Genomic DNA, 26,437 nt, shown 5'->3' with positions numbered 1-26,437 from the left:
GCTTTAGCTGAAAACAAACAGCTGAACAAGTTCTGCTCAAGAACCTGACAAGCAGGGTCATGGAGAGTGGATGACTTCTCCTTCAAATGGATAGATCACTTCCTGTATGCTTTCCATCAATACCTCTTATCCTAAGGGTACTTCTAGAAGTCATGTCAGACAGGTCCAAAATAATCTTGATTGCTCCTCACTGGCCAGACTACACTGGTTCTTCCTTCTTCAAACTCTCAGTGGGGAGAAGACCAAAACACTACTATCAATGGACCTTCTCACCCAGCACAAGGGTCTGTAATACATCCCACTCTGACAATTCTCAGTCTCATAGCTTTGAGGGTTGGATTTTGACTCTATCCACTTTACCTTACTCATAGGATGTCTTATCCACTCTGAAGGAGGCCAGAAAAACAACATTAGAAAGTAATTTCTAGCTAAATGGAAAACATTTTCATTCTGGTACCAATCCAAAGATATTCTGTGTTCACATGACTCAATCTTTGAATACCTCTCAGCCACCTTCAGGCAAGGCTTGTCTTACTCCATCATCAAGGTCATACCTGTGCCATCTCAACCTGCCTGTCAATCTCCCCACCTGTTTAGTTCCACCCACACATGAAGCAATTTCTCAAAAGGATTATTCACCTCAGGCCACCTATCAGAGACCCTTTTCCTCTGTGGGACCTGAATTTTGTATTTGAAAAACTGATCTGCCACCATTTGAACCAGTAGCAACAGCTCTTATTAAACTCTTGACATGAAAAACACTCTGATTCTGGCTCTCACTTCAGCCAAGCTTATCTCTGCTATCCAAGCCCTTATGTGCAAGGAGCCATTCCTAATCTCCCTCAGGGACAAGGTCACTCTTAAAACCAGCGTACTTGTTAAGACCTTTACTTTTTCACACTACCACCCCTAAACTTGCAAAGTGCCTAATAATATATAAACAAAAGATTAACTTGTATTTGCAGTTGGAAAGGTTGTGCTGTTCCTCATAAACATCAGAGTCCTTCGTATTGACAAAAAAGACCTGGAGATGGTGCTGGCTTGATGCCTGTTTTATACCACAATGTCTGGACATTAGTCTGCATAGTTGCCTACTGCCTGGGGTATTGTGAAAAGACTGTTATTCAGGCCAGCCACAGGTGTCTGCACAGCAGGAAACCCAAGAATCAGTAAATAAGCATTGATCTATTCAACACCATCTTTAATACCTAAGGTGGTTTCAGAATTTTCTGTGAATCAAACCATTCACCTTTCTGTTTTCTTTCCAAATCCACAGAGCAAAGGAGAAAGGATTTTGCATTCCTTAGATGTAAATACTAGCTCAACTATTACCTTCAAAGAATCAACATCTCTAACAGATCAATCTATGTCTTGCTGGCTTTTGCAGTGGGAAAACAACATAAACCAGTGACAAAACCAACTATTCCCAAATGGATTGCTAACTATATTACATTTTACTATTCTCACAATAGTAGACAACTTCCTTGTAAAATCAGAGCTCATTCCACCAGGCATAAAGCCACCGCTACTGCATTTTTAAAAGTGGTGGCTACACAGACCATTTTAGCAGCTGCAACTTGGTAATCCATTCACACCTACACTGAGCATTACCAGTTCAGGTCCATCTTGATGGCAAGAGCTGGGTTTGCCTCTACCATCCCACAGAGTCTGTTGTCCCCAGCAGATGTCTCTGTTCAGCCACCCACATAGAAGCTCTGGTGGTCTTCCCAAGAATCAGTACTGCAGCATTGACTGTGATGAACACAGTACCATTATGTCTCCTACCATAATTGTAGATCTCTGAGTGGATCGATATATTTAAGTAGATTGATGTTGCTGCACCCTTTCCCACCCTCCTTCCCCTCTGTTTTTCTTTTCTTTGGGTTAAAGTGTATCTCAACTCCCTATTGACAAGAAAGATGTGAAGATGGTGCGGGCTTGATACCTGTTTTATGCCGCAATGTCTGGATGTTAGTCTGCACAGTTGCCTGCCAGCCAGGGGTTAAGAAAAGACTCTGTAATTCGGCGTAGCCATAGATGTCTGCATAGCAGGAAGACCCAAGAATCAGTAAAACAACATTGATCTTAAACATGTACAATTCTAGTAAGTGGAGATACAAATGTACTTTATGTTTAAAAGCGATACCAGACAATCTTTTTTTTTAATTTATATAGAAAGTCTACCTTTGCTAATGATTATATACATGTATCCAGTGCTCATCCATTATAGGTTAGATAATATTATTACTTTGTAGAAACAGGATATTATGCCAACTTTGCTTCTGAAATAGTCGAAGAAGTAACTTTATAGTGTAGGCAGTGACAGTATAAAGAAAGTTATTGTGGATAATTGGAATGTGTTTGCTGGGCACACTGAATTAGTGACAAAGGCGGGAATAAAACCTACTTTTATTGGGAAAAAGTGATAATAATTTATGAAATGTATAAGGAGCAGGAATGGATATGGGTAAGATGCATGTGAAAATGAATAAATAGCAAGGTACACATGCATGTTTTTTTTTGTTTTTTTTTTATAGCTGGTGTAGAATTGGGAACAAAAGGCCTGCTTATCCACTTGGAGCATTTGGACAGGTCATTTAGAGCCCCTGTGAATTTTAATTGTCTTAGTAGTTATACAGTATGGTTGACAAAGTTTACACCTTTGCACTTTTTTATGTTGGTAAAACTAAAAGAAAGTTCATTCACAGAACGTGAGAACATCATTATACAATTTAAAAGAGAGAGACATGAAAAACACACTTTATGAACATACTATAGAAAGTATTAATTTTAAGAAATTTGTATTTTTCTGTCATAGATTATATAAAGTATTGGTTTGTGGTAGAGGCACTGTGAGTGAGTCAGAGGTTTTAGAGCTACGCTGGCAGATTAAACTGGCAGCTAGTGGACCCCCTTGTTTAAAGGAACAAGTTAACATCAAGTGGTTTGTGAAAGGAAGAAAGCTCAAATAAAGTTTTAGCTTTGTAATTTCTGTTTTTTTCAAAAACTGATTTTTTTGAATGGCATTGTAGTACAGGAAAAAGTGCTAAACTGGATTTTATTGTGTTTGGTATAATAAACTCAGCTACATTCCATTTGATGTTTTATTACATTTACAGTTTATTAGTCCAAAGAGGCTGTTTTTTTATGTTTGTGGATATATTCATTCAATACGCACTTGTCTCCACATGTATTTTTTTCACAACTATCTCCAGCTGTATTTTTTCCTACAATATTGCTCAGTTTAATGGAAGCTTCTCAGCAATATTCAGATCTAATAGAGGAGAAATTGAAATGTTATCTTTGAAATGTATCATTCAGATTTAAGGATGAATTTGGTGCACCAGACTCAGCTGTGTGTATGCAGAAATGCTCAGTAGTCATGTATAAATCATATACTGGGTGTGCAGTTTCCTAAGGATTTGTATGTTGTTTGTATGCTGAACGTGTACAGGGTACATATAGTAGTTTTTCTGTGTCCGGCCCATAAAGAGCAAATGCTTTCATGCTAGTTCACTTTGTGTAATGTCTAATTATCTTGTAAATGTATTGATAATATTCAGGTGCATGCCAAATTAAACATGTTATATTACAGGCACATATAACATATTTCTGTTTTAGGATCTGCACATAAAATACAAACAGAGCCCACATCCTTATATATGAAACACAACATACCTAAGTAAGCAGCAGACAAAATAGATCTTTGTGTAGCTCTGGACAACATAATATATTACTTTTAGCACCTGGTGCTTGTAGTTTAACATCTCTATGCTTTGCTATCGTAATTTTACCATTTATTTATTATGTTTATATAGTGTAAGCATCTCACATGTGGTGCACATGGGCACACTGTGCAAATAGATGTGAATGTGGCTGACATATATTAGGCATGGGCTGTGAAAACATCTTTATTTAAGTCATGCATTTCAGTTTTCTTTGTAGATATTGAAATACAAACACATTTAAGTGTTTTTATCTTTGCAGTAATGTATAAGTATATTCAATTTATATTTCATTTAAAACACATACAGCAAATTCCATATAAGCAATGTACATGTTTTAAGTATAAGTACGCATATCTCTGGCACAGACACTGCAAGCACCCCTACTTCATTTACATTTGTAGTAAAAAATACAGTAACATTGTCTTTCTTGTGATCATCTCATTGTCCATCTTGACCCTTGGAGAGTATTATCCACAGTGCCACTACTATTCCCCATAGAATTCTGTGCACAAAATAAGTATACAAGGAACATTAATGGATTCCACCATCAGTGCATTCAATACTCTTTGTATTCAGGCATTCCGGCAGCACCATCAAAGTAATGAACATATGAGCGTTTGACATTTCTGCAACACGCATGCTGACACAAGATGCATGTGCAAACAACACATACATATGTGTGCGTGTCTGTGTGTGCTTGTGTATGTAATTTATTCATATGACAATGCGCACATAGATACACACACACACACACACACACACATATATATATATATATATATATATATACGTGTGTGTGTATGTGTAGATATATATATATATATATATATATATATATATATATATATATATATATATATATCAAGAGAGAGAGAGATTTAAATTAGAAATTATCAGTGTAGGGTTATGGCAGTTAAGCTTCTTGAAAGCCTGTAGGTTGTAAGTTGCTATTCAACCTACAGACCTGTAGATTGTGTATTATCATTGCAGATGACAAGATTAAGGTTGAGATTATATTGACAAACAGTATCAGATTAAAAATACCAGATCCACCAGGGTTGGTATTGTTCCTTTATCTTCAATTTGCACATGCTTTGATTTTTACCCAACTCAAAACTGATCATGTTTGATAAATTGGTCTGTTCCATACAGAGATTAAATTCCTGTTCCATACAGAGATTAAATTCCTGCCTATGACTTAGATGTCCTGAGATTGATTAGAGATCTTTGTGCTGGAAGAGTGATTGAGGAAGGATAAGAATCAGTATCTTATGCCTTTGTGCCCATCAATGGGGTGGGGGGACTGTCCAACCTCTCTCATTGCTGCCACCTGCTGGAAGAGCAGATAAATGATAACTAATTCCTATAGATGGAAGATGTGAGCTTGACTGTGCCAAGGTATTCAAGAAGCATATAAATGGAAACTTGCCCATGTAAGAAGAAAGGTACTTCAATCAAGAGAGTGCACAGCAGTTGCCAGGGATGGCATTAGTCCATAAAGTAAATACCCCAAGCTCTGCAGCATGAATAATGTCACTTTGGGAAAGTGGGGCTGCTGCATAGTTTTCCATCCTGGGAACAGTTATTTTCCTCTCTTAAATGTTGGAGTATCTGGTCAAAACTAAAGCCAGACTGCCGGGCCACTGAGACAAGGGAGCATTATGATGTTTGAGCTTGCTGAACATAAGATGTATGGAGTACCACGTCAGGGCTAAAGTCAGACCCTCTGCCCACTGAGACAAGGGACCATTATGACCTTTGATGTTACTGAAAAAAGATGTAGGTGAAGGGGGTCAGATAACCTCCATGCTTGCTAGGGGTGTCTCCATGCAGCTTTTGCCAGCACTGAAAGAATGAATGTGATGAAGACTTATGGGGCGGGGTGATACTAATAGATGGGAATGAAAGAAGCACACAGACAAGTACAAGATAAATGAGGGTTGGGGAGGTGAAGCCCCTCAAAATAAACTTTATTGTATATTATTAACTCAGTCTTATACTTAAGTTGTACGTTGTGCCACTCAGGAGAAATATAGCTACTAACACTGTTTGGACTTGAAGCTTTCCATCTGATGCTACTGGTAAGTACAATGTCCTCTTTGACTTTGTTGTGGTTGATCAATGAATCCTGCCATAGAAGGCCATAATTAGCCTTGTCTGTGGGATATCCTCTTGACATCCTTAAAACTTCTGGTACATGCCATGGATACTTCTGATAATATTCATGTCTTCACCATCAGTTTTACTCTGACTGTCCTTTCTGGGCAAGATGGAATTGACTTTTCTTCCTAGATACCCTTATCTATCTGGCTTTGTTGTGTATGTAGGCAGCACAGTGGTGCAGTTGTTTTCTCTGCTGCCTATAGCTTCTGCTTTTCCACTCCCACTTCAGTTCTTGGCTGTGGTACCTTATTTGTAGAGTTTGGTTGTCCTCCCTTTATTTTTTGGCAGATGCTACAATTTTGTCTTGTGTCCTGATATTGTAAAATTGCAGACTCTCCACTGGTAACATATCATGTGTAAGCGTGAGTGTATGTGCACGCATGGATGTGTGTGTGTGTGTGTGTGTGTGTGTGTGTATGTGTATGTGTGTGTGTGTGTGTGTGTGTGTGTGTGTGTGTGTGTGTGTGTGTGTGTGTGTGTGTCTGTGTCTGTGTGTGCCTGTGTGTCATTCCCTCTAACTTGTATCTCTGTCTGGTGCCCACTGAGTCATGGGATGTACTGTAGCACCCCAGCAAGTCCAAATTGGATAAATGGGTATCAACAAATGATTTAATGAATCATTGACTATGTTGCCTGCTCTTCTTTCACTATTGTTTTCTAAGTTATTTGTCTACACATATGACATGTTACAGTCATACTAATACTATAAAAACTGGCGACTGTTGCTGAACTGCTAATGCAAAGATATAGTGTATTCACTTGCAGTATGTATTTGAATGTTATCATTGATTTGGTTCTTAGGATTCAGCACATTTTCTTAAAAATTTTACTATGAATTAAAATTCTATTCAGCAGTGATGTCCTAGAGATTAATCCTGCTGATCCCTACAAAGCTAAATTAATGCAAAAAATGTTTGCAGTATTGCAGTCTGCTTTCGTAGTGAGCTCATGATGCAAAACGAAAGCACAGTAGGGTTGAAAGGGAAGAGAGAAGTGTTTTTTTATGTTTCCATTATAGTCTGTTTAGGCTTGGCTGCTAAGAATTATTGTAACTCTGGAAAGAAAACATTGATTAAAAAAAAAGAATAGAGTATATTCCACAGTAGATAATAAGGTGTCATATGTCCTGTTTATAAAAGTATGCTTTCAGGTACCGAACTAGTGCTTTAATGATGATTGCATATGTCTACTTTAGGCTAGGACATTATCTGTAAAATGGGTCATGGTTATAAGGTCAACAAGAGTAATTTTTTGCTCAGATAATGTCTGAAGTACTCTGCTGGTTAAGACTTTATATCCAAAGCAGATTAAAACCTGGTGTAAGAATGATAATTGATACTTCTGTAAAAGCATATAGCTACCATAGGATCATAGCAGGTTACCAGGCTATTGGCCCTAAGGCTGTTATAAGCCTAGCCAAGAGTTTAGCCCCGTGTTTAGACAAATCAGCACCCAATCCCCCTGACCAGCAGGGACATGGGTGGAATCCCAGGGGTATATTTTCTGTTTCCCATCAAGTTATCCAGGCTGCTCTTAAAAAGGGGTAAAGAGGTACTCTGCTTAATGTGGAGAGGGAGTCTATTCCATATATAAATGAGTCGCTGGGACACAAATCTGTCCCACCAACAAGTCTTGTTGATGTCACAGACCAGGTTGAGGCCATGTATGTGGTTTACTTGAGTGGAGCTTGACTTGCAGATATGCAACAGTCCCATCAAGTTGCTGTCCATGATCACCTTGTATGCCAGACAGAGGTCACCTCTGAGTAGTCTGTATGAAACTGAGTAGAGGGATAGGGTTTTTAGTCTATCTGTGTATGGTAGATGTTTGACGCCCTGGATTCTCCTGGTGAGGAACCTCTGTGGTCTCTCCAGCTGCTGCATGTGCTTTGTGAGGTACATGCCAAATGGTGTGTTGTACTGAATAGTGGGCCTTATAAGGGAAGAATAGAGGGATGTTATGACCTCCTTGTTCCTGGATGAGATACCCTTACTTTTGAGGTGGGCCATGTAAGAAGGCTTTCCATACCACGGAAGCAACATGGTGGTCAAAAGTCAGGTTGCTATCAACCTGGGTGCCAAATCCCTCATGACTGATTGAGTGCTTAAGATGTTATTAATGTGATAATTTGTGGGGGCGTCACTATCCCCAAAGGGGATAATGATGCATTGTTTGGTATTCAGCTTGAGGCCATGTTTCTGGCACCAGTCATTTGTCTGAGTGAGACCCACCTGGAGGATGTCCACATCACTAGGAGAATTGATGACAGCACCCAGCTTGCAGTCATCTGCAGACTTGGTCAGCCATAGCCCACTGGTTTTACCTGCACCTCAATAAAGTATATCCCAAATAACAGAGGCCCCAAGACTGAACTCTGGGGTATGCCACTTGTTACGGGTCTACTACTTGAGGTGGCTTCCCCTATTTTGACTACGTGGGTTTTATCAGTGAGACAGTTTGCTACCCATTTGGTAACATATGGATTGATGCCTAGTTGAGTTGAGTTTATCAATTATGCCCGAGTGGGGAATAGTGTCAAAGGCTTTGGCCAGGTCAGGGTAGGCGGTATGCACAGTCGTCCCTTTGTCCATGTCCCCATCCAAAATGGTCCCTTATGGGTAATACCCAAGAAGGAAAATAAATTAAACTCAGCTTGGCAAGGCTAGTACCATTAGAATAGCCTTGGAGGGACTACATCAGAGTAACACTGATAAGGCTGCATCCCAGGCAGAAACACTAATTAAATAAATAATGAATAAATAACGTGCACTGCACCAGTGTGATTACTTGTGTTCCTTTTGGGTGAAGAGTCTTAGTGGAGACAAAAAGGAAGGTGAGAATTAACTGTACAAACAATGATGTGGGAATTGAACCTCTTAACTACCATTATGTTATTAGTAAAGAGAAATACAGGTTATTTTGTGGACAAATTTACTTATTACAAAAGATATTCTGTTGCTCAGCAAATGTTTCTTTTGAAAATACTATTATATGATGTTAGTGAATTATCTCGTTCAGTTTCCAGTGATTACTGCATAATGTGAACAGTAGTTACTGTGTTGTTTTCTAGTAATCTAACTAAAATTGTCTTTTTTTCTTTGCTAATGCTGCATTAGGGACACCTGGTAAGTACAAAACTTCTGTCAGGACTGTAACAACTACTGAAAAAGTGTACCTTGTCTGTCATTCCTTTTCTTATGTGTGTCTGTGTATTCAGAATTATATTAATTTGCGCTGTTATTTGTTATACCTTGATTTTTATTGTGAACATCATGCTGTCAGTAGATCAGTAACAACCAGGCAGCAAGCAACCACAATTTGCATCACAAGTTCATAGGTTTGTACTAGAAAATCTTTCTTGAAGAAAATTATGATCCTGTTCCCTGCAGTACCCACTAGGTTCTTTCTCTCTGTGTCTTTAAGTTTCTAACATTACAGACAAGGGGTGAACTTAAAACTCTCCATACTGTCATCCATGCTTGTTTTAAAGAGGGTCAGTTAGCTTTGTTAGAACCTTTGGGAGTTTTTCCTATACATGTAGTGAATCCTTTGGGAGATTTATCTATCTAGCTTTCCTACGGGTTCTGTAAATATCGGAATGTACATTTTGTCTTTGGAGGGGGTACTGGTACAATTGCCATTTTTGAGTTTTTGCTTTTTTTCAGATGAAGAAGGTGAGGCAGAACTGGATCTTTCATAGCCTTGTAGACCAATCATGGGTGACCACACAAGCCTCTACAAGACAGAGTACAGTCATAAGGCCATTAGATACTCTCTATTACTTGAGGAGCTAATACCACTGATTTTCTTAGTGAGAAATCTTTATGATTTCTTAGCTTGGGTAGTATGCTTAGACAGGTGCATACTATAGGGATTAGTATATTCTGTTATGGGCCTAATTAGGGATGAATAGATCGGGATAATAACTTCCTTGGAATGGAGTGATATACCCTTTGTGATTACTTGGGCTAGGCAGAAGGATTTCCTGACAGTATGTCATACATGGCGATCAACAGAGAGTTCATGGTCCTCAAAAATGTATAGTTATTTAATACTGGTACTGACTTTTAGAAGGCATATCATTTATGTGGTAGTTTCAGAGGTGTTACACTTTCCCAAACAGGGCAACCTTGCATTTTTTTTCATTGAACCTCAAGTACATAGTCTTGAAACCAGCTGCTAGTATGGTCTTGTATTGCCTAATGAGTTTAATTTTAGCAGAGTCAGAAATGTTCAAGATAAAGAAGTCAAGCAATAGTCACTTATTACAGTAAAATTAGACAATACATATAAAACAACATAGTATAACATAAATAAAATAATTCATCACAGTATATCAAGAAATAACAGAATTAATACATCACCAATAAAGTTAAAATCTTCATCCTTGCCAGCACTTTGACTGGGAAGCCCCACTTCAGCCAGGCAGGAGTCTCTATTGGGAAGGTCCCTGGGCAGTGTGCCCACTACACAGGTGAGGCTTCTATTTGACCAAGCAGAAAGTCCCATCTTTTTTAAAGCTGTGTGTGTTGACAGACACAGGATTAGCAAATATTATGTTGAAACAAAACACAAGCGTTGGCCAGACAACCAGGAATGCTCCAAGTAAGCCTACTAGTTCCTGTTCTTAACTAAAACATAAAGGAATGTGCAAAACAAGTTATCTGCCAAGTCTAAGGGTCACAGAGCTTGTGCATAAACAAGAAGGAATGTGAAAAACGAGTAATAAAGAAACCTCATTCCCATAGCTACATACAAAAATAGGGGGAAATATAACAAAGAATATTAACCCTTTACTATATCTGTTTTACTATACCAAATCAGCAGTCAACTCACTTACACTCAAGGTATCCCTTTTGTAGCACATTTGTATCACATGTCTATCTCCTGTTGAATAAAATCCAAAGAGAGTGCCATTTGCACTGCTGGTTAGAGGAAAATAAAACCAAGAAAGAAAAGAACCAGAAACCAAAATCCTCATAATCAAATCAAACTCAAAATGAACACTTCATCTACTTTTAGTAGTTTGGGCTTCATCAGAAATACACCAAACAATAAAACTGTGACTTAAATGTCAAACCACATAAATCATTGACAGAAATTTTCCATGCTTACCTCACTCAAGGTTTTTAGAAATTAGGGACATACTTATTTTAAATTTGTGTATATATATATATATATATATATATGGAATTAATGTATGTTTAATTATGGATATCTGGATTGTAAATATGTGAATAGGTATAAATACACAGTAGTGATTGATTTGACATTTTTTTGTTACATGATGTCTGTGGTATTATTGCCTGGTGTATTTCTGATGAAGTCTGAACCATTAAAAACAGACAAAAGTAGAGTACTAAGTTTGAGTTTGGTCTGATTATTGGAATTTGGGTTGGTGGTTCTTTTGGTCCCTGTTGTAGAATGCCATTATTAGTTGCAGAGTTAATGATAGTGCCAAGTTTGTAGTCATCAACAAACTTTGTAAACCATAGAATCTCTATGTCAACTTGAACTTCAGAGAAGCATATACAGAGAATGGTTATTTGGTGATTTTGAGTCATATTGTCATATTTTACATAATATCTCTTCTGTCAGTTTATCCATGGATGAGGTGGATATTTTGAATAAAAGTTTAAATTTTGTTCCATCCTCTCTGGTCTCAAAAGAAGTGTTGTTCAAATATGTTATTAGGCTTTGTAGAAAAATAAATTGTGTTTTGATGGTAAAAATGATCAACTCAGGAATAATGAATTTTGTTTCAAGGAATCTAATTTTGTTCCCCCTATGAATAAGTATGTTGCAGCCTTCCAAAGAGGTGTTCTTAGAGATTTACATTTTAATTTTTATTACTGTTTTGCACAACACAATAATCTTTCTTATTCTCAGAGGAAAGCTTTATAGACTTTGCAAGCTAACAATAATATTATTGTCAATCAGGCTGACAAATGTGGGGCTGTAGTTGTGTGGAATAGGGCCATGTATCTTAAGGAAGCACAGACACAGTTATTGGATAGTCAGTTTTACCAGAAACTGTTTCTTGATCCTACTTTAGATCCTACTTTAAAGTTTAAACATGATTTAGATCCCTTTTCTGAAAAAAGATTCAGAGGAAGGCTTATATCTAAGGAAGTAGTACATCATCTATTGGTTCAAGATCCTTCCCTGCAACATTTCTATATGCTTCGTAAAATACATAAGGGCTCTCATTGCCCCCATGGTCGACCCATTGTGCTGGTTTATGTTCCTTTGACTGAACCTTTGTCTAATTTTTTTGACATTATATCTAAAACCTTTATTAGCAGGAGTTCGATCAATAATACAAGATACCACTCAGTTTTTGAACATCTTACAAGACGCACAGTTGGAATATGATCGGTGTATGTGTATTTTAGATGTGAAAGTCTGATATACCAACATTCCACTTTGGGCTGGGTTGATGGCATTACAATATTGGCTTGAGAGATATAGCCCAGGATTTAACACATTTTTGATGTGTTTAATGGAATATGTTATTGTTGTTTGTCTTTCGGCTTTTCCCGGTTAGGGGTTGCCACAGCGGAACTCCGGTCCGCTAATGATTGGCAGTTGTTTTTTATGGTGTCGAGTTGCCAGCTCGACGTCCAACCTTCAATGAAGGCACATCCATTCAATGAATGTCTTTCAAATGCCCACTCGACCGCGGGGAGGACATGCAGACTCCACACAGAAGGCACTCCCAACCCAGGCCTAGAATCGAACGGGAGAACCTCTTGCTGTGAGGCAACAGCGCTACTGCTGCACCACCGCAGAATTGTTTAATGGAACATGTGCTGACCAAAAATGTTTTTTTTTATTTTAATGGAAAATATTTTTTGCAGTTAAAGGGTACTGACCAAAAATGTTTTTTTTTTATTTTAATGCAAAATGTTTTTTACAGTTAAAGGGTGCAGTGATGGGAGCATCTTTTGCCCATATTTATGCAGATTTATTTATGGGTTTTTTTGGAAGAACAACTTATATATGGTGCTAGCCATAATATTAATCTTGATGCCATAGATATATGGTCTAGATATTTAGATGACTGTTGTTTTGTTTGGGTGTCTGATTCCATCTTTTTAAAATAATTTGTTCAATAACTTAATGACAATAAGTGGGGACTGCAATTTAGTGTTAATTCTGATCTTAAAATATATCCTTTTTGGATGTATAGGTCTGTAAAAATAATGATGGAACTTTAGCTACTTCCGTTTTTAGAAAACAGTTCAATTACAATTCTTTTTTTGGATGCCACTAATTGTCATCTTCCACACATCATTAAAAATATTCCTAATTTGCAGTTTTTGAGAATCAAAAGAATTTGTTCTAAGGCTGAGGAGATGGACCAACATACTAGAGATCTATTTCAGTGGTTTAATGATTGTGGTTATAGGTTTCAGGATGTACAGAGAGTTTACCATACTGTTAAGTCTGTTAGTAGAGCTGAACTACTAGAATATAGTAGAAGAAGGGAGCAGAACTTCACCCTTAGACTTGTCACCAGTTTTGGAAGTAACTCTTTAGCTTTTCAAAACTTAATATTCAAACATTGGGATATTCTTCTTTCAGAAAGAAGTTATTAGTCTTGAGACCATCTAGGTGCCAGTTTTCATATAGACGTAGCAAAACAATAGGCAATCAACTTAATCATTATAAAAAAAGCTGCAGTAGTTGGGATAGTTGGACAATGGATTATATATGTGTCATTGTCACCCTTGTGGTCATTTCTTACCTTGTAAAGTAGTTATAAAAACAAAACAGTTTTCTTCTGCTAACACTCCTCAGGTTTTTGATATTAGATGTTTCAGTACTTGTATTTCAGAATGGGTGATTTATTTAGCTTGTTACCGGTGTTCTGCCTTTTTTGTGGGCAAAACATCCCGCCATTTTAAAACACGGATTTTTGAACACTTTAGTGATATTAAAAATTGTCATGCTCCCAGTGTTCTATACAAACACGACTAAACACCCTACTACTAGTTTTAGGTTTATTGTTATCGAGAGTATGTTTCCGTACTTTCAATAAGTTGAGATGGCATGGTATTTCAGATAGCAAGGAACGGACTTGGATTGTTAAATTAAGTGCTCTGTTTCTACCTGGCTTAAATGATGTACTGTGATTGGCTGTGCAATACACTTATGGGAGGGACTTTTGTGTGCTGCATTTATTTGGGTCCACTTCTAAATTTTGACAGCTCATAGTCATGAAATTCAAAATACTGAAGCCAAAATCCTGAAAGTTCAAAATACTGAAAACTCAAAATACTAAATTTCATAATATTGAAAAAACAGAGTACAGCAACACTTACAATATTCCAATACAACTACATAACAAAACATATTACTCTTCTCCAACTATAAGCAGGGGGCAAGCCCACCTGCACCCCCCATGTGGGGGGCTGTGCCCCACACACCCCCAGCTACTTAAATATATCAACTCCAAGATTGCACTCCACAGATGAAAATGGCAAACATACCATTACATGCTTTATGTCTGCCTGTTGTAATCTTTGTCATGTTCCCTTTTAATTTACTATACAACAACATAACTCGTGCAGTTTTTTTCAATATTATGAAATTCAGTATTTAAGTTTTCAGTATTTTGAACTTTCAGTATTTTGAACTTTCAAGACTTTGGCTTCAGTATTTTGAATTTCAAGATTATGAGCTTTCAAGATTTAGAAGCGGACCCGTTTATTTATATGTAGTTTGATCAACTAATAAATATCTAATGCTTATTTTGGATTTACACTGAAGAAGGCTTTTAACAAAACTGGTTTGTTGTTTTTTACGTTAACTTAATAAATTAATTCACGTCATTCTGAGTGCTGGTCGTATTTTGGTGTTTGTGATTTCGAGTCAACATGCATTTGTAAATATGTATATGCTTTATAGCATATCCCCGTATCTGTAAATGTGCTTTGGTCATTTCATATGTGATCCTATTCACTCAGGCTGTGCCTGCAACTGGGCCACCGAGATCACTGCACTACCTAGGTAAACAAATATAAAACAAATAAATAAATAATAAATAAACATGTAATAATGACCGCCAGCTAAATGAAATTACAAATATAGTGTTCCAAGGAAATATTTTAGAATGAATATACTCCAGTATTTTTGGTAAATGTATTATTATAATTTTTATTATTATCATTATTTGACATTTGTTAACCGGGTTGGTCCAACTGAGCTCAACTCCATTTTCAGTGGAGACCTGAGGAGAAAAGCTCCAAAGTTCTAACACACTTATATAAAAATAAGCAAATTAAAAACTTAAACATATTGTGTAAAAACAAGCAGAGTAAAAACAGAGACAAAAGCAAAACAATGACAAAAAATTATAAACATAATTATGTTACATAAAGTAAACCAATAAATGGGAATTAACTTTTTACATACTGATATTACTTAATAAATAAGGTATAAAGCTGTTCGAGCCTTATCATTATGAAAGTGTTTGAAAGTAGTAGAAGAGCAAGAAATTAGGAGCAGAAGGAAGAGGTAAGAGTTTATGTGGGGTCATGACAAGGGCATATCCTCAATTTAGCTAGAGAATGTTTTAGTATTTTTTGAAACTATTGGAGTGTGTAATGCATCTTATGTTGTGTGAGAGTTTGTTCCAATTATGAAATACTGAATATTTGTATAATACTTTACCAATAGTTTTATTGAGTTTGTATGTTTGTAGAAGTTAGTTTATACTACAGAGTGGCCGCGTAGGGGTGTAGTATGACACAAGATTGGATAGGGAGGGACAGGCTGAGGATTTGTTGAGTAAGAAGTGAGTGATGTGGAATTGTGAAAGTTGAAGTTGATGGGGAATTCAAGCCACTGAAGGTTCTTTAGTGCCAAGCAGTGGTGAGAGGTATATGGCAGGTTTGCAGCAGATTTTGTAATTTTATTGTATGCCTGTTCCAGCGTAGTAATTATGGTAGGTTGAAGGTTTGTAAGGACTGGTGCAGCATAGAGAAGGCTTGGAAGTAGATAAGCTTGAGCCAGAGAGAGTCTAGAGTCTAAAGTTAGGAAGGTTTTGTTCCTGTAAAGGAGACCAAGTTTTTTGTTTGTTTTTTTTTAATGGATTGTTGGACATGGAGATCAAATTTTAATTGATCATCTATTATCATACCAAGTAGCTTTATGTGGGATTCTACATTAATGATGGTTTTATTTAAGGATGAGATGGTAAAGGTGGATTTGAGATGTGAAAGTGATTTGGGGGAAAGAGTAAAAGTTTAGTCTCTTTCGGATTTAAAATAAGCTGATTTTCAGTAAGCCATCTTTCTACAGAGAGAAAAGAGTTTTGGGTAAGAGTGTAAAGTTGAAAGATAGTTTCAGAAGAGGAGATGAGTGTAGAATCATCAGCATACTGAATGAGGGAGGAGTGATAGCAAGAGGTATAGAGGTCATTAGTGCAAATGTCGAAAAGAAGGGGTCCCAGGATGAAGCCCTGGGGAACACCTGTATGGATAGGTAGGAAAGGAGATCAGGAGGACTGCCATCTGATAGACTGCAGTCTGTTTATGAGATAACTGGAGAACCATTCAAGACTGGAAGAAGACAGATTAAGGCTGGCTAGTTTGGTTAGGAGTTTAGAATGGGATACTGTGTCAAAGACTTTTGACAGGTCCAAGAATAGACATGAGTTAAGTTTGTTATTATCACAAGCTTCAGCTATTGAATGCATGAAAGATAAAAGGGCAGTAGTAGTACTGTGGTTTGGATGGAAGCCATGTTGGGTAGGTGTCAGTAGGTTTTCATGGATAAGAAATGTGAGCAGCTGTTTTTATACATTTTTTGAGTATTTTTGATATAGGAGAGAGAATAGCTATGGGTCTAAAGTTAGATGGATCAGTGGAGTTGCCTCCTTTGTGTAAGAGTATTGTATAGAAAGATTTCCAGATACCAGGAGCAGTAGCTTTGCAAACTGATCTATTGATAAGTATGGAAACTGAATAGGCTATAGAGTCAGCTGCAAGTTTGAGAAAGAGGGGGTAGATTATCAGCAGAAGTAGAACATGGTTTTAGTTTTTGGAGGAGAGATTTTATATAAGAGGTAGGGATAGGTTTCAGAGAGAAGAGGGTTTGGTTAGAAGGTGTTTGGGAAGGGATAGTGGAGTAGGAGTTCTGGTCAGTGGTGACCAGTTTATGGATAGTATCAATGCAGTAGTGGTTGAGGAGGGAGGCAGTATCCTTTGCTGAATTGTTAGAGTATAGATTGGGGGTTTGAGGGCTTTTGTGGTGAAGAATAGAGGTGATAGTTCTCCAGAAGTTTTTAGGATTTGAGTGATGGTTAGTTTGGGCTTTATAGTAAAACTTTTTCTTGTCATTATAAATTTGTTTTTTTTTGTACGATGTCTAAGTTCTATAAAAATTTGATGTTGAGTAGGAGATATTGATTTTAGCTATGTTTTCCAAGCTGAATCTCTCTCTTATGCATAAGGGAGCAAGTATCCTTTGTAAGTCAAGGGGCATAATTTGATTTTATCCTGATTTTCTGTAGGGGTGCTAGTGTGTTGAGGATGTCTAGCAAGATGTGGGTGAACTTTAGCATGGTGTCATTAAGGGGAAGACTGTGCAGGCTGGACCAATTTATTGATGCTTTTTGTTAAAAGTTGTGGAGTTGAAGATGGAGAGTGTATGGCAGTCTTTATAAAGATGAGGTCAGTATAGTTGGGAAGAGTGTCTTTGGGTAGAGATGGGTAAATGGTCGCTTATAGTATCAAGAAGTAATGAAGTAAACGAAAGCGCTAACTATAATTTCTGCTGGTTTGGTGTGTTTCTTTGGTTTTTTGTTTTTTATCAGTTTCATGGGGTATGTTTTGTGAGATCCAGGACAGTGTGTTTTCAAGAATAGGGATGTTTTTGCATGGTGGAATATAGGTGGAAGCTATAGCAATTTTTTTTGTGAGTGTGTGTGGCAGTTAAGTATTAGTAGTTCAACAGGGTGAAAACTAGGTGGATTGGTGGATAGGGTGAGAGGATCATTTGTTCAGAGTCCAGAATGGCTACGTCATCTCCTTTTTTGAGATTCTTTCCTGGCACTAGATATTATAGCCTGGAGGTAAAATTTATTTGTTAGATATATGCCAGGTTTCAGACAAGATTAAGATATGTGGAGTATAATGGGAAATCCATGTGTGAAGTTCAGTGGTCTTGTTTAGCAGTCATTGCATGCTAATAGTTAGAATGGATATGGTTTTTGAGGAGGGGGGATAGTTAAAGAGGGAGTTGATGAGGTGGGGGTGGAGGAAAAGGATACTGTTTGGATGGAAGTAGGTAGTGATGTGGAGGGACCTGGATTAGGGTGTGTGTCTCCAGCTAGAAGGAGAATTCTATCAGGTAGGATGATTTTGGGAGTACAGGAAATGTAAATGTGATGTTTTAGATTGATTCTAGGAGAGTGAGAGGGGAGGTAAAAAAAGACGTTGGTTTTGAAGAGATGAGTTTTGGGAGTACAGGAAATGTAAATGTGATGTTTTAGATTGATTCTAGGAGAGTGACAGGGGAGGTAAGAGAAGACTTTCATTCTGAAGAGATGAGTGTAAGAGAAGTTATATAGAAAGGGCGAAATAGTGCCTGACAAGGTGATGTTGCATGCTTGGGAGAGTGTTGGTGATGGTTTTAAATAGGATAGGTTGGTGTGATAAGAAGTCATGGACAGGTGAAGTAGTATACAGGTTACTAGTATGTTGAAAAGCATGGTTTGGAAGGTAGTGAGTGGAAGAGGGTGGGCTTATAGGAAACAGGTGGGGGTTAGAAATGAAGGAGAAGAGTCAGAGAGATGAGGTTAAGTGGAGCAGGAAGATTGGGTGTAGTACTATGGAGCAGGTGTGATGGGGGGTTGATTGTAAAAGAGGTAACAGAGGAGAGAGTTGTGTAAGAGGGTTGTGAGATGAGATGTATTAGGGGAGAGGTTTGGTTGGATTAGTGAGTGGAGATTGATGTAAAATAGGTTGTTGATGATTGGTTATTTAGAGGGGGTGAATGTCAGGTGGATAGAGTATATCTCTGTAAGGAGGGTGGGGATGAGTGGGAATGGGGGTGGGGTAGGGGAGCGTAGTGAGCAAGGTACATGCAATTCCAAAACATATAAGTCACCTGAAAGCAGCGAAGGTTTGTTCTTACATGCTGTTTGCCTGTTACTGCAAGGCAGATTTATGTTAAAAAAGTTCGATGAAAAAAGGGTATGGGCAGTAATTTAATTCTGTAATATACTTTTATGCATTTCCTTTAGCAATTTTAAGAGTTAACCAGTTCTGGGATGTTTTGAGTCCTAATTTAAGGGGGGAAAGGTACACTAAAAATATTTTTTGTTCCTTGCTGCTGACCCAGGGAATGCACCCTCTAGTTTACAAGATCCAAGCAGTAGAATGCTTTAATTAGGCTACCCAAAGATAATGACCTGCACTTTATTAGGGGAGAGTCCTAAATAAGCATAACTTGTTCCGGACCTTTTCTGGTTCCCTACTTGTGGAGACAGAGTGGTTGATGTACTAGGGACATGGCTTTGTTTATTGTTGTTTGGTTCTGGGCTGACTATAAAAAAGAAAAAGGAAAAAAAATGACAGCTTGAGTAAAGGGAGAGAGATTAAACAAGTCTAACCAATTAAACAAGTCATACAACAGGTAAGAATGAGGAAAACAGTAATATTAGGACAAGATTGCAAATTAATCTGCCATGCTGTATACATCCTTAGAAACACTTTACACCCATAAGTAAACACAAACTAATAATATAATTCAGAGAATATGAACATTCTGTACTACCTCACTCTCTTAACAACTAAAAACACATCTGTGTATATAATTTAGCACTAACTATTTCATAAGGTGTTATAGTTACCATGAGCAATTGAAATTACTGCTTGTGTGCTAGACTTACTGCCTCACCTTGCTTCTCATGCCCAAAGCTGCTCACTATTTTAGCAACAATGTTTCATTTGATAGCGTACAAGAGCAACAAAGAACATTAACAGTGCAGTATATGGGTAAGGAGTTAAGACATACAATGGTAGAAATAGTTATGAACACAAAAAATTAAACATTGTGTGGAACATCCAAGAAGGAAACTATACAATCTATTACACTGCCTGAGATATGCACTCAATAAGACGTAGAAGTCTACATGATTAAACTTCACTTCCGATATTAAAAATAAAAACAGGTTATAAATGCATCCAGTTTAAAGAAACCAGTGTATAAATGCAGAGCAAGAACAAGGTTAACACTTACTAGAAAAGCAGAAGGACGCCGAGGTACCGACCAGCAAGGGAATGAAGAATGGCACCTAGCATTCACGTAGTACTAATAAACTTACACCAGATATTGGATGAGGGTGGAGGGAAGGGTAATCCAAACCAGAAGTGAATATTGACTTGGGAAAACAGTAATAAAATGAGCAAAGGTACCTATCAAAAACCTATAAAATCTATCAGCAACCAAATAAGCAGTGAAGGTTTATTCTTGCCCGCTGTTTGCCTTCTACTGCAAAGCAGATTTATATTAAAAACGTTCTATGAAAAGAAGGGTATGGGCAGTAGTTTAATTCTGTAATGTACTTTTATGCATTTTCTTTAGCAGTTATAGGGCACTACTATTTCTGTGTAGGATTTGAGCTTCTAATTTTCAGTATGAGAAGTTATTACTCCAGACATTAGTGTGGAGGTATTTGTCCACAGCGCTATTTAATTAGTGTCTGTTTTGTTCTCTGATAAATATTCTTTTGAACTTCATTCTTCTGAGTTTTTGTACTAACATGACAACACAAAAGAGTCAGTGGTATTTGAATAAATTATGAAATGGTTGCTGATTCAAGTGCTGTCTTATGTTTTTTGTTCGTGTTTAGGCCTCCAAGACCTGTAACCAGCATGAATGATGCAGTGTTCTCCCATTCTGTTCCCTCCTCAGGAAGTCCTTTCACCAACAAGAGGTGAGTATGGTTGTAGTGGAATATATTAATAAACTGTGATCAGTGATTAATTTTAAAGTGCAGAGACTTACGTTTCTAGACTTATTTTGTTTGCTTTTCATGTGATTCAATCAAATGTGCAGTTAAGCAGTCGGAAAGCATGAGCTTATTAAACATCAGAATGGAAGAGTTACATGTCCTTTTCTAAACCTTTTGTTTTTCACTGGGATTATGTGGGGCCTTTTATCTGTAGGAGTTGTTTACAGGAGGGTTTGACAACATATCCCTAACAGCTTATCATATCCTTCAGGCCAGTAGGTTTAAATTTCAGAAAGATATTTAAACCATTATTTAACTGTTGATAAAAGTAGGCTTTGAACATTGTTGCTAGAATTTGAATAATAGATGTACCTAAATTAGAAACACAGATAACCTTGGCCTTCAACGAGGTTCTGCTGAGGCAGCAGGGTTATGCAGTACTGTTTTGCACGTTGGCAACCCCCTTTACCAGCACACTGGAAGACCCTTAAGATGTTAAGAATACTGACAGTCATTGATTTCTTTAACTGCTGATGGTCTCAGGTGATCTGATCTAATGAAGTAGTTTTAAGCATGGCTGATGCTAAGTGGAGAGTTCTTAAAATCAATCAGTATAGTAAACAGATTGCTTTAACTGCCTGATTGCTGTCCTTAAATTAATCTTATTCAGAAGATATTGCTTGTCCCTGAGGTGACTGTTGCATATGCAGCTGTAGTTTGTGTCTTACCTTCGTCTGATTCTCAAAGTGTTAGCATTAGCTTCTCAAAATCATTAATGGATTTGAATCTCAGTGCTGTGCTTTTTTAGTTTAATGACCGATTTGACAGAGCAGGATGCTAACCCAGTGTTATTCACTCTTTCTGCAATGCTACAGGTGCCCTTGGGTTTGCATTTTGTTTTATATAGCCTAGTTTAACTATCCACAGTGCAGTTTTAATTGCTTCTAACTTCAGTTATACCTGTTAATATTGTTCTTTGCATTTACTTTAATGGAGATTATACACATAGGTTCATAGGTTCATAGGTAGGTACTAGGCTATTGGCCCTAGGGCCTATACAAGCCTAGCCAAAAAGGTACCCTGGCTTTCGCCACCCAAAAAAATTATTTTCCTGTGCCCCTGTCAAGCAGAACCACAGAAGTGATCCCCGGGGTGAATTTCCTATTACCCATCCAATCATCAAGATTTTACTTGAAGAGTGCTAATGAGGAGCTCTTTTTGACATCGATAGGTATTCTGTTCCAGAGTATGGGAAGTCTCTAGGACAGGAATCTATCCCTCCAGCATGTTCTGTTTATTGTGGTGACAAGGTTTAGGTCCCTACAGCATGTAGCACGGAGAGATTGGGATTTCTTTAAATGGAGCATGTCCAACAGCTCTGGGTTTGACATAGCTTTGTATGTTAGCCAGAGATCGCCTCTGAGTAGGCGATATGCGATAGAGTATAGCTGGAGTTTTTTGAGACGGTCTGCGTAAGGCATCTGTTTGAGGCCAGTAATCCTCTTTGTGAGGTATTTTTGCGGCCTTTCCAGTTGTTGTAGATGTCTTGTGAGGTACATACCAAAAGGGGCATTGTACTCTGTAATGGGTCTAATGAGTGATGAGTAGAGGGGAACAATGACCTCCTTTTTCTGGATGAGAAACCTTTTGTGATGAGGTCTACCACGTAAAAGGATTTCCTGACCACTGTGGTGATGTGATTATCAAAGGAGAGACTACTGTCCACCTGTGTCCCAAGGTCTCTTATCACACTTTTGGTGTTAAGTAGACTACTGCCTATGTGGTAGTTCATGGGTACAGAGTTTTTACCAAAGGGGGTGACAATGCACTTTTTGGCATTGAGCTTGAGACCATGGCTTTGACACCAGGCATCTGTCTCAGTGAGGCCCTTTTGTAGGATGTCCACATCATTAGGAGTTTCAATTATGGCTCCTAGTTTGCAGTCATCTGTGACTTTAGTTAGCCAAAGACAGTCTGTGTTAGCCTGTACTTCAGAGAAGTAGATACCAAACAGGAGAGGACCCAGGACTGAACCCCGTGGTACTCCACTTGTCACTGGTCTGAAGTCTGATTTGGAGTCTGCTACTTTCACAGTGTGGGTTCTGTCAGTAAGCCAGTTGGCAACCCATCTTGTGACATAGGGATTTATACCTAGTTTAGTGAGTTTATCTAGAATTCTAGAGTGGGGGATGGTGTCGAACGCCTTGGTGAGATCTAGATAGGCTGTGTGAACCACCTTACCCTAATCTATGGCTTTGGTGACTACTTCAAAGAAGTCTATCAGGTTTAGGAGACATGGTTTGCCTTTTACAAACCCAAACTGTGTGGGGTCCAGAGGTTGGAGATCTCCAATGTCTTTGTTTATGAGTTCCATGATGATATGTTCCATGGCCTTGCAGACCAGGCTCATCAGGCTAATGGGGCAGTAGTTCCCGGGGTCTGTTGTGGCCCCCCTTTGTGGAGTGGAATAACCGTCACGGTGTGCCATTCAATGGGCACAAAGCCTGAGGTGAGGCCATGATTGAACATGGTACTTAGGTGGGGTGCCAGTTCATTCTGTAGTTCATGTAGAAGGCAGCCTGGGATGTTGTCAGGTCCCATGGATGCTGTGTTCTTGGCTTTGGAGAGTGAGGTTTTTATCTGTGCAACCGTGATTACAGGAGCTTTGCATTCTTCTGGTATAAAGATGGGCCCTTTAGGGGGTGAGAGGGGGATAAAGCTAGCACTGAACTTATCTGCCAGGATGTTGGCAATATCAGTTGGTTCTGTATATTTAATGTCATTGTGCTGTAACTCAGAGCAGATCTGAGTGCTGCCTTTGAGATTCTTGACATAGCTATATAATGCTTTGTGGTTGTCTTTAGAATCAGTGGCAATTTTGTTTTCATAACTAGCTTTGGAGGATTTTATGAGGGATCTCAGCTTCTTACTGAGGCTGACCAGGGAGTTCCTCCAATTGTGGGATTTTACTCTTTTTTGCAACAGTTTCTTTCTTCTGTTGTAGAGTTTGTTTATGGCAGAAGACCACCAGATTGGCTTCATTTTTTTTGGGGATAGCATATTGGTTCTGTTAGGGATAGCACGATCCATGCACTCGTGTAAGTGCTTATAAAGTGCATTTGTTTAGGATTCAACAGTCGTGCCTCTATTGTCCATCTGCATGGGTGTCATGAAGTTTGACACTTCTGTCTTAAGAAGCGTGAAGTTGGCTTTGGAGAAATGTTTTACGGTTGTTTTCCTAATGGGGGTGTGGGAGTGGGATGTGGCTTTCTAGGGTGATTAGCTTGTGGTTAGATCTGACCAACGAGGAGCTGACCTCTGGTGTGGAACACCGGTCACCCATGTTGGTGATGACCAGGTCTAGGATATTGCTGCCCCTGGTGGGGGTGTGGATAAGTTGATCCAAGGTGTTGGAATTGATGATTTTCAGAAAACGTTGAGCAAAAGAGTTGGCACATGAGTAGTTTTCCCAATTAATAGTAGGGTAATTGAAATCACCCATTATTAGAGTGTTGGGCTGTACATTAATATTTTTCAGTGTATCAAGAAAAGAGGAGTGGGAATCCTGGGGCATGGTGGGGGGTCTGTAGCAAGCTACAATCTGGATTGCGATTTTGCCCAGAGTTAGTTGAACTTGGATAATCTTGGATGCATTATGCTGAGCAACTAGCTTGGAGGTGTGGATATCCTTAATGAATATGGACACGCCTCCACCTTTAGTGTTTCGGTCCGGGTTTGGTGGCCGAAAGGTGTGGTATGAACTATAGCCTGGTAATGCAGGGGTGCTCTCTGGAGCTTTGAACCAGGTCTCTGTCACTGCACAGATGTCAGTGTTCTCCATTTTAAGGAGTGCCTCGAGTGAGTGCATTTTGAGGTTTAGACTTGTAGCACTGAGTAGCATTACCCTCAGATTTTGCTTGCTTGTACCTGTTATGGTGGTGAATTTGTCATTTGAACCTTGCCTAAAAAAGGCACTATAGGGGAGGCAACAGCCTTTGCCAGTATCCAGAATCCCAAGGGCGACAGGTGCAGGCCATCTCTGGCAAAGCAACGTGGTCTGTCGCTCATTTCATCCCAGGCAGACAGATACTGGATTCCCTTAGAATGACACCAGAAGCTTAGCCAATTGTTAAAATCAATCATTTTGTCCTTGTACTGCGGTATCATTCCGGGTGATGGCAGGATGCTACTCAGGGCTAGGGTCATACCTGCCTGGGCTACAAGATAGGAGAGCCCCTCCATGTCTCTTTTCATGTAGTCCAGGGTGGTACGTCTCAGGTCATTCACACCAACATGGACAATGACAGAGTCATATTTGTACTTGTGGAGTGACCTGAGTGCGTGCATTATGTGGCGGATCCTGGCACCTGACAGGCAGCTGACAGTAACTTTTTCCTTGTTTAGCCGGGTGAGTGGAACATCAGTGTGCCTGACTATAGAGTCACCTATGACTAGAGTGTTGGTTACATTATGCCTTATGGGCTGTAGTTGAGTGGCACACTGAGTATGTGGGCTATGTTTCATTTGGGTTGTGTTGGGGGTGGAGATTGCTTGCATTTCTGCTTTGGAGGTCTCTGTTGTTTGGGCAGATTTGTACTGAGAGCCTCCGCGATAGTAGATGTGTGTTTTGTGCTTCTGTGTGTGTGTTTTGGTGGTGTAGGTTTTGAGGAACTATGTGATGAGTGTGGTACAGTGCAAGTGTTTACCTTCTCCTCTTGACTGTCTAGTCCAGACTTCGGTGAAGAGAGCTTTGTTTCCAGTTTGGCTATATAAGTGCATCTCTCACAGGTTGTAGTGTTGGGTGGTAGGAGGAGAGGGTTGTCTGTGTACATGAGACAATTGCTGCATTGTCCCAAGATGCCCATATTCATCAGGTAGACAGGAGAAAACACCGGGAGCTGACCTTTAGACATGCCTGCATAGGTGCTTATTTATTAAGTACTAAAAACTGTTTTCCTCTAGACAAGTGAGGAAAGTTGAGTGCTGTAGTAATTTGTAACTTATTTAGTGCTTACAAGGAGTTCCTTTTGTTTTTTTCAAAAATAATGTAATTTAAACTACTTTGTTTACTGTCTTTAAATTTGTATTTTAATAAATAAGAAATTTGTAAACGTAATTGCTTGAAAGGTCTACATAAATATCATAAGGACAAAATATATGTCAATGCCTTGAATGGTCTAAATTATTTAGAAGCAGTGACTTTTCTGTAGTGCTCATACCAGCCAGGGTTTCATTTCCCTGGGAATCACAGAGTTATTCTTTTATTCATGTTATAATATTTAAAATCTTTGTCTAAGCAAAGGTTCCAGTGGCTTACATATCTTTTATGTTGTGTTTGGGCATTCTGGAGAATTCCACTTCCCACGTATTGCAGTTCATCACCAGACCTGCCGAGATATGACCCATGTTTCACACCTTTATAAAGGCTAGTGTTTTGTAACCTCAGAAGTCGTCTTATGGCTCATGAGATACTTCCTGAGGTCTAGCTACTAGGAAGGGCATCTCTGCCAATGCATAATGTTAAAGAAATTAATTCTCCCACAGGGTCTTTAGGCAGTCTTAATGCATGCCATCTGGT

At 38.6% G+C, this 26,437-nt stretch overlaps 1 protein-coding gene across 16 annotated transcripts in view; it reads left to right on the top strand.

Moving 5' to 3' along the window:
* Window positions 1–26,437, top strand: part of DTNA (dystrobrevin alpha) — a 1,617,970-nt gene that overhangs the window by 975,958 nt on the left and 615,575 nt on the right. For 10 of the 16 annotated variants that reach the window (XM_044066623.1, XM_044066630.1, XM_044066625.1 and 7 more), the window contains 2 exons: window positions 9,008–9,016; window positions 20,758–20,841. In XM_044066623.1, the coding sequence (XP_043922558.1) occupies window positions 9,008–9,016; window positions 20,758–20,841 (93 nt within the window). The remainder of the gene's footprint in view (window positions 1–9,007; window positions 9,017–20,757; window positions 20,842–26,437) is intronic. The other 6 variants (XM_044066631.1, XM_044066627.1, XM_044066622.1 and 3 more) reach the window with 1 other exon arrangement.

Source organism: Protopterus annectens, chromosome 3.part1, assembly GCF_019279795.1.
Source record: "Protopterus annectens isolate FY-2018-M chromosome 3.part1, PAN1.0, whole genome shotgun sequence".
In the NCBI taxonomy this organism is placed as follows: domain Eukaryota; kingdom Metazoa; phylum Chordata; order Ceratodontiformes; family Protopteridae; genus Protopterus; species Protopterus annectens.
The sequence above is the reverse complement of the archived record's forward strand: the minus strand, read 5'-3'. Positions and strand labels throughout refer to the sequence as shown.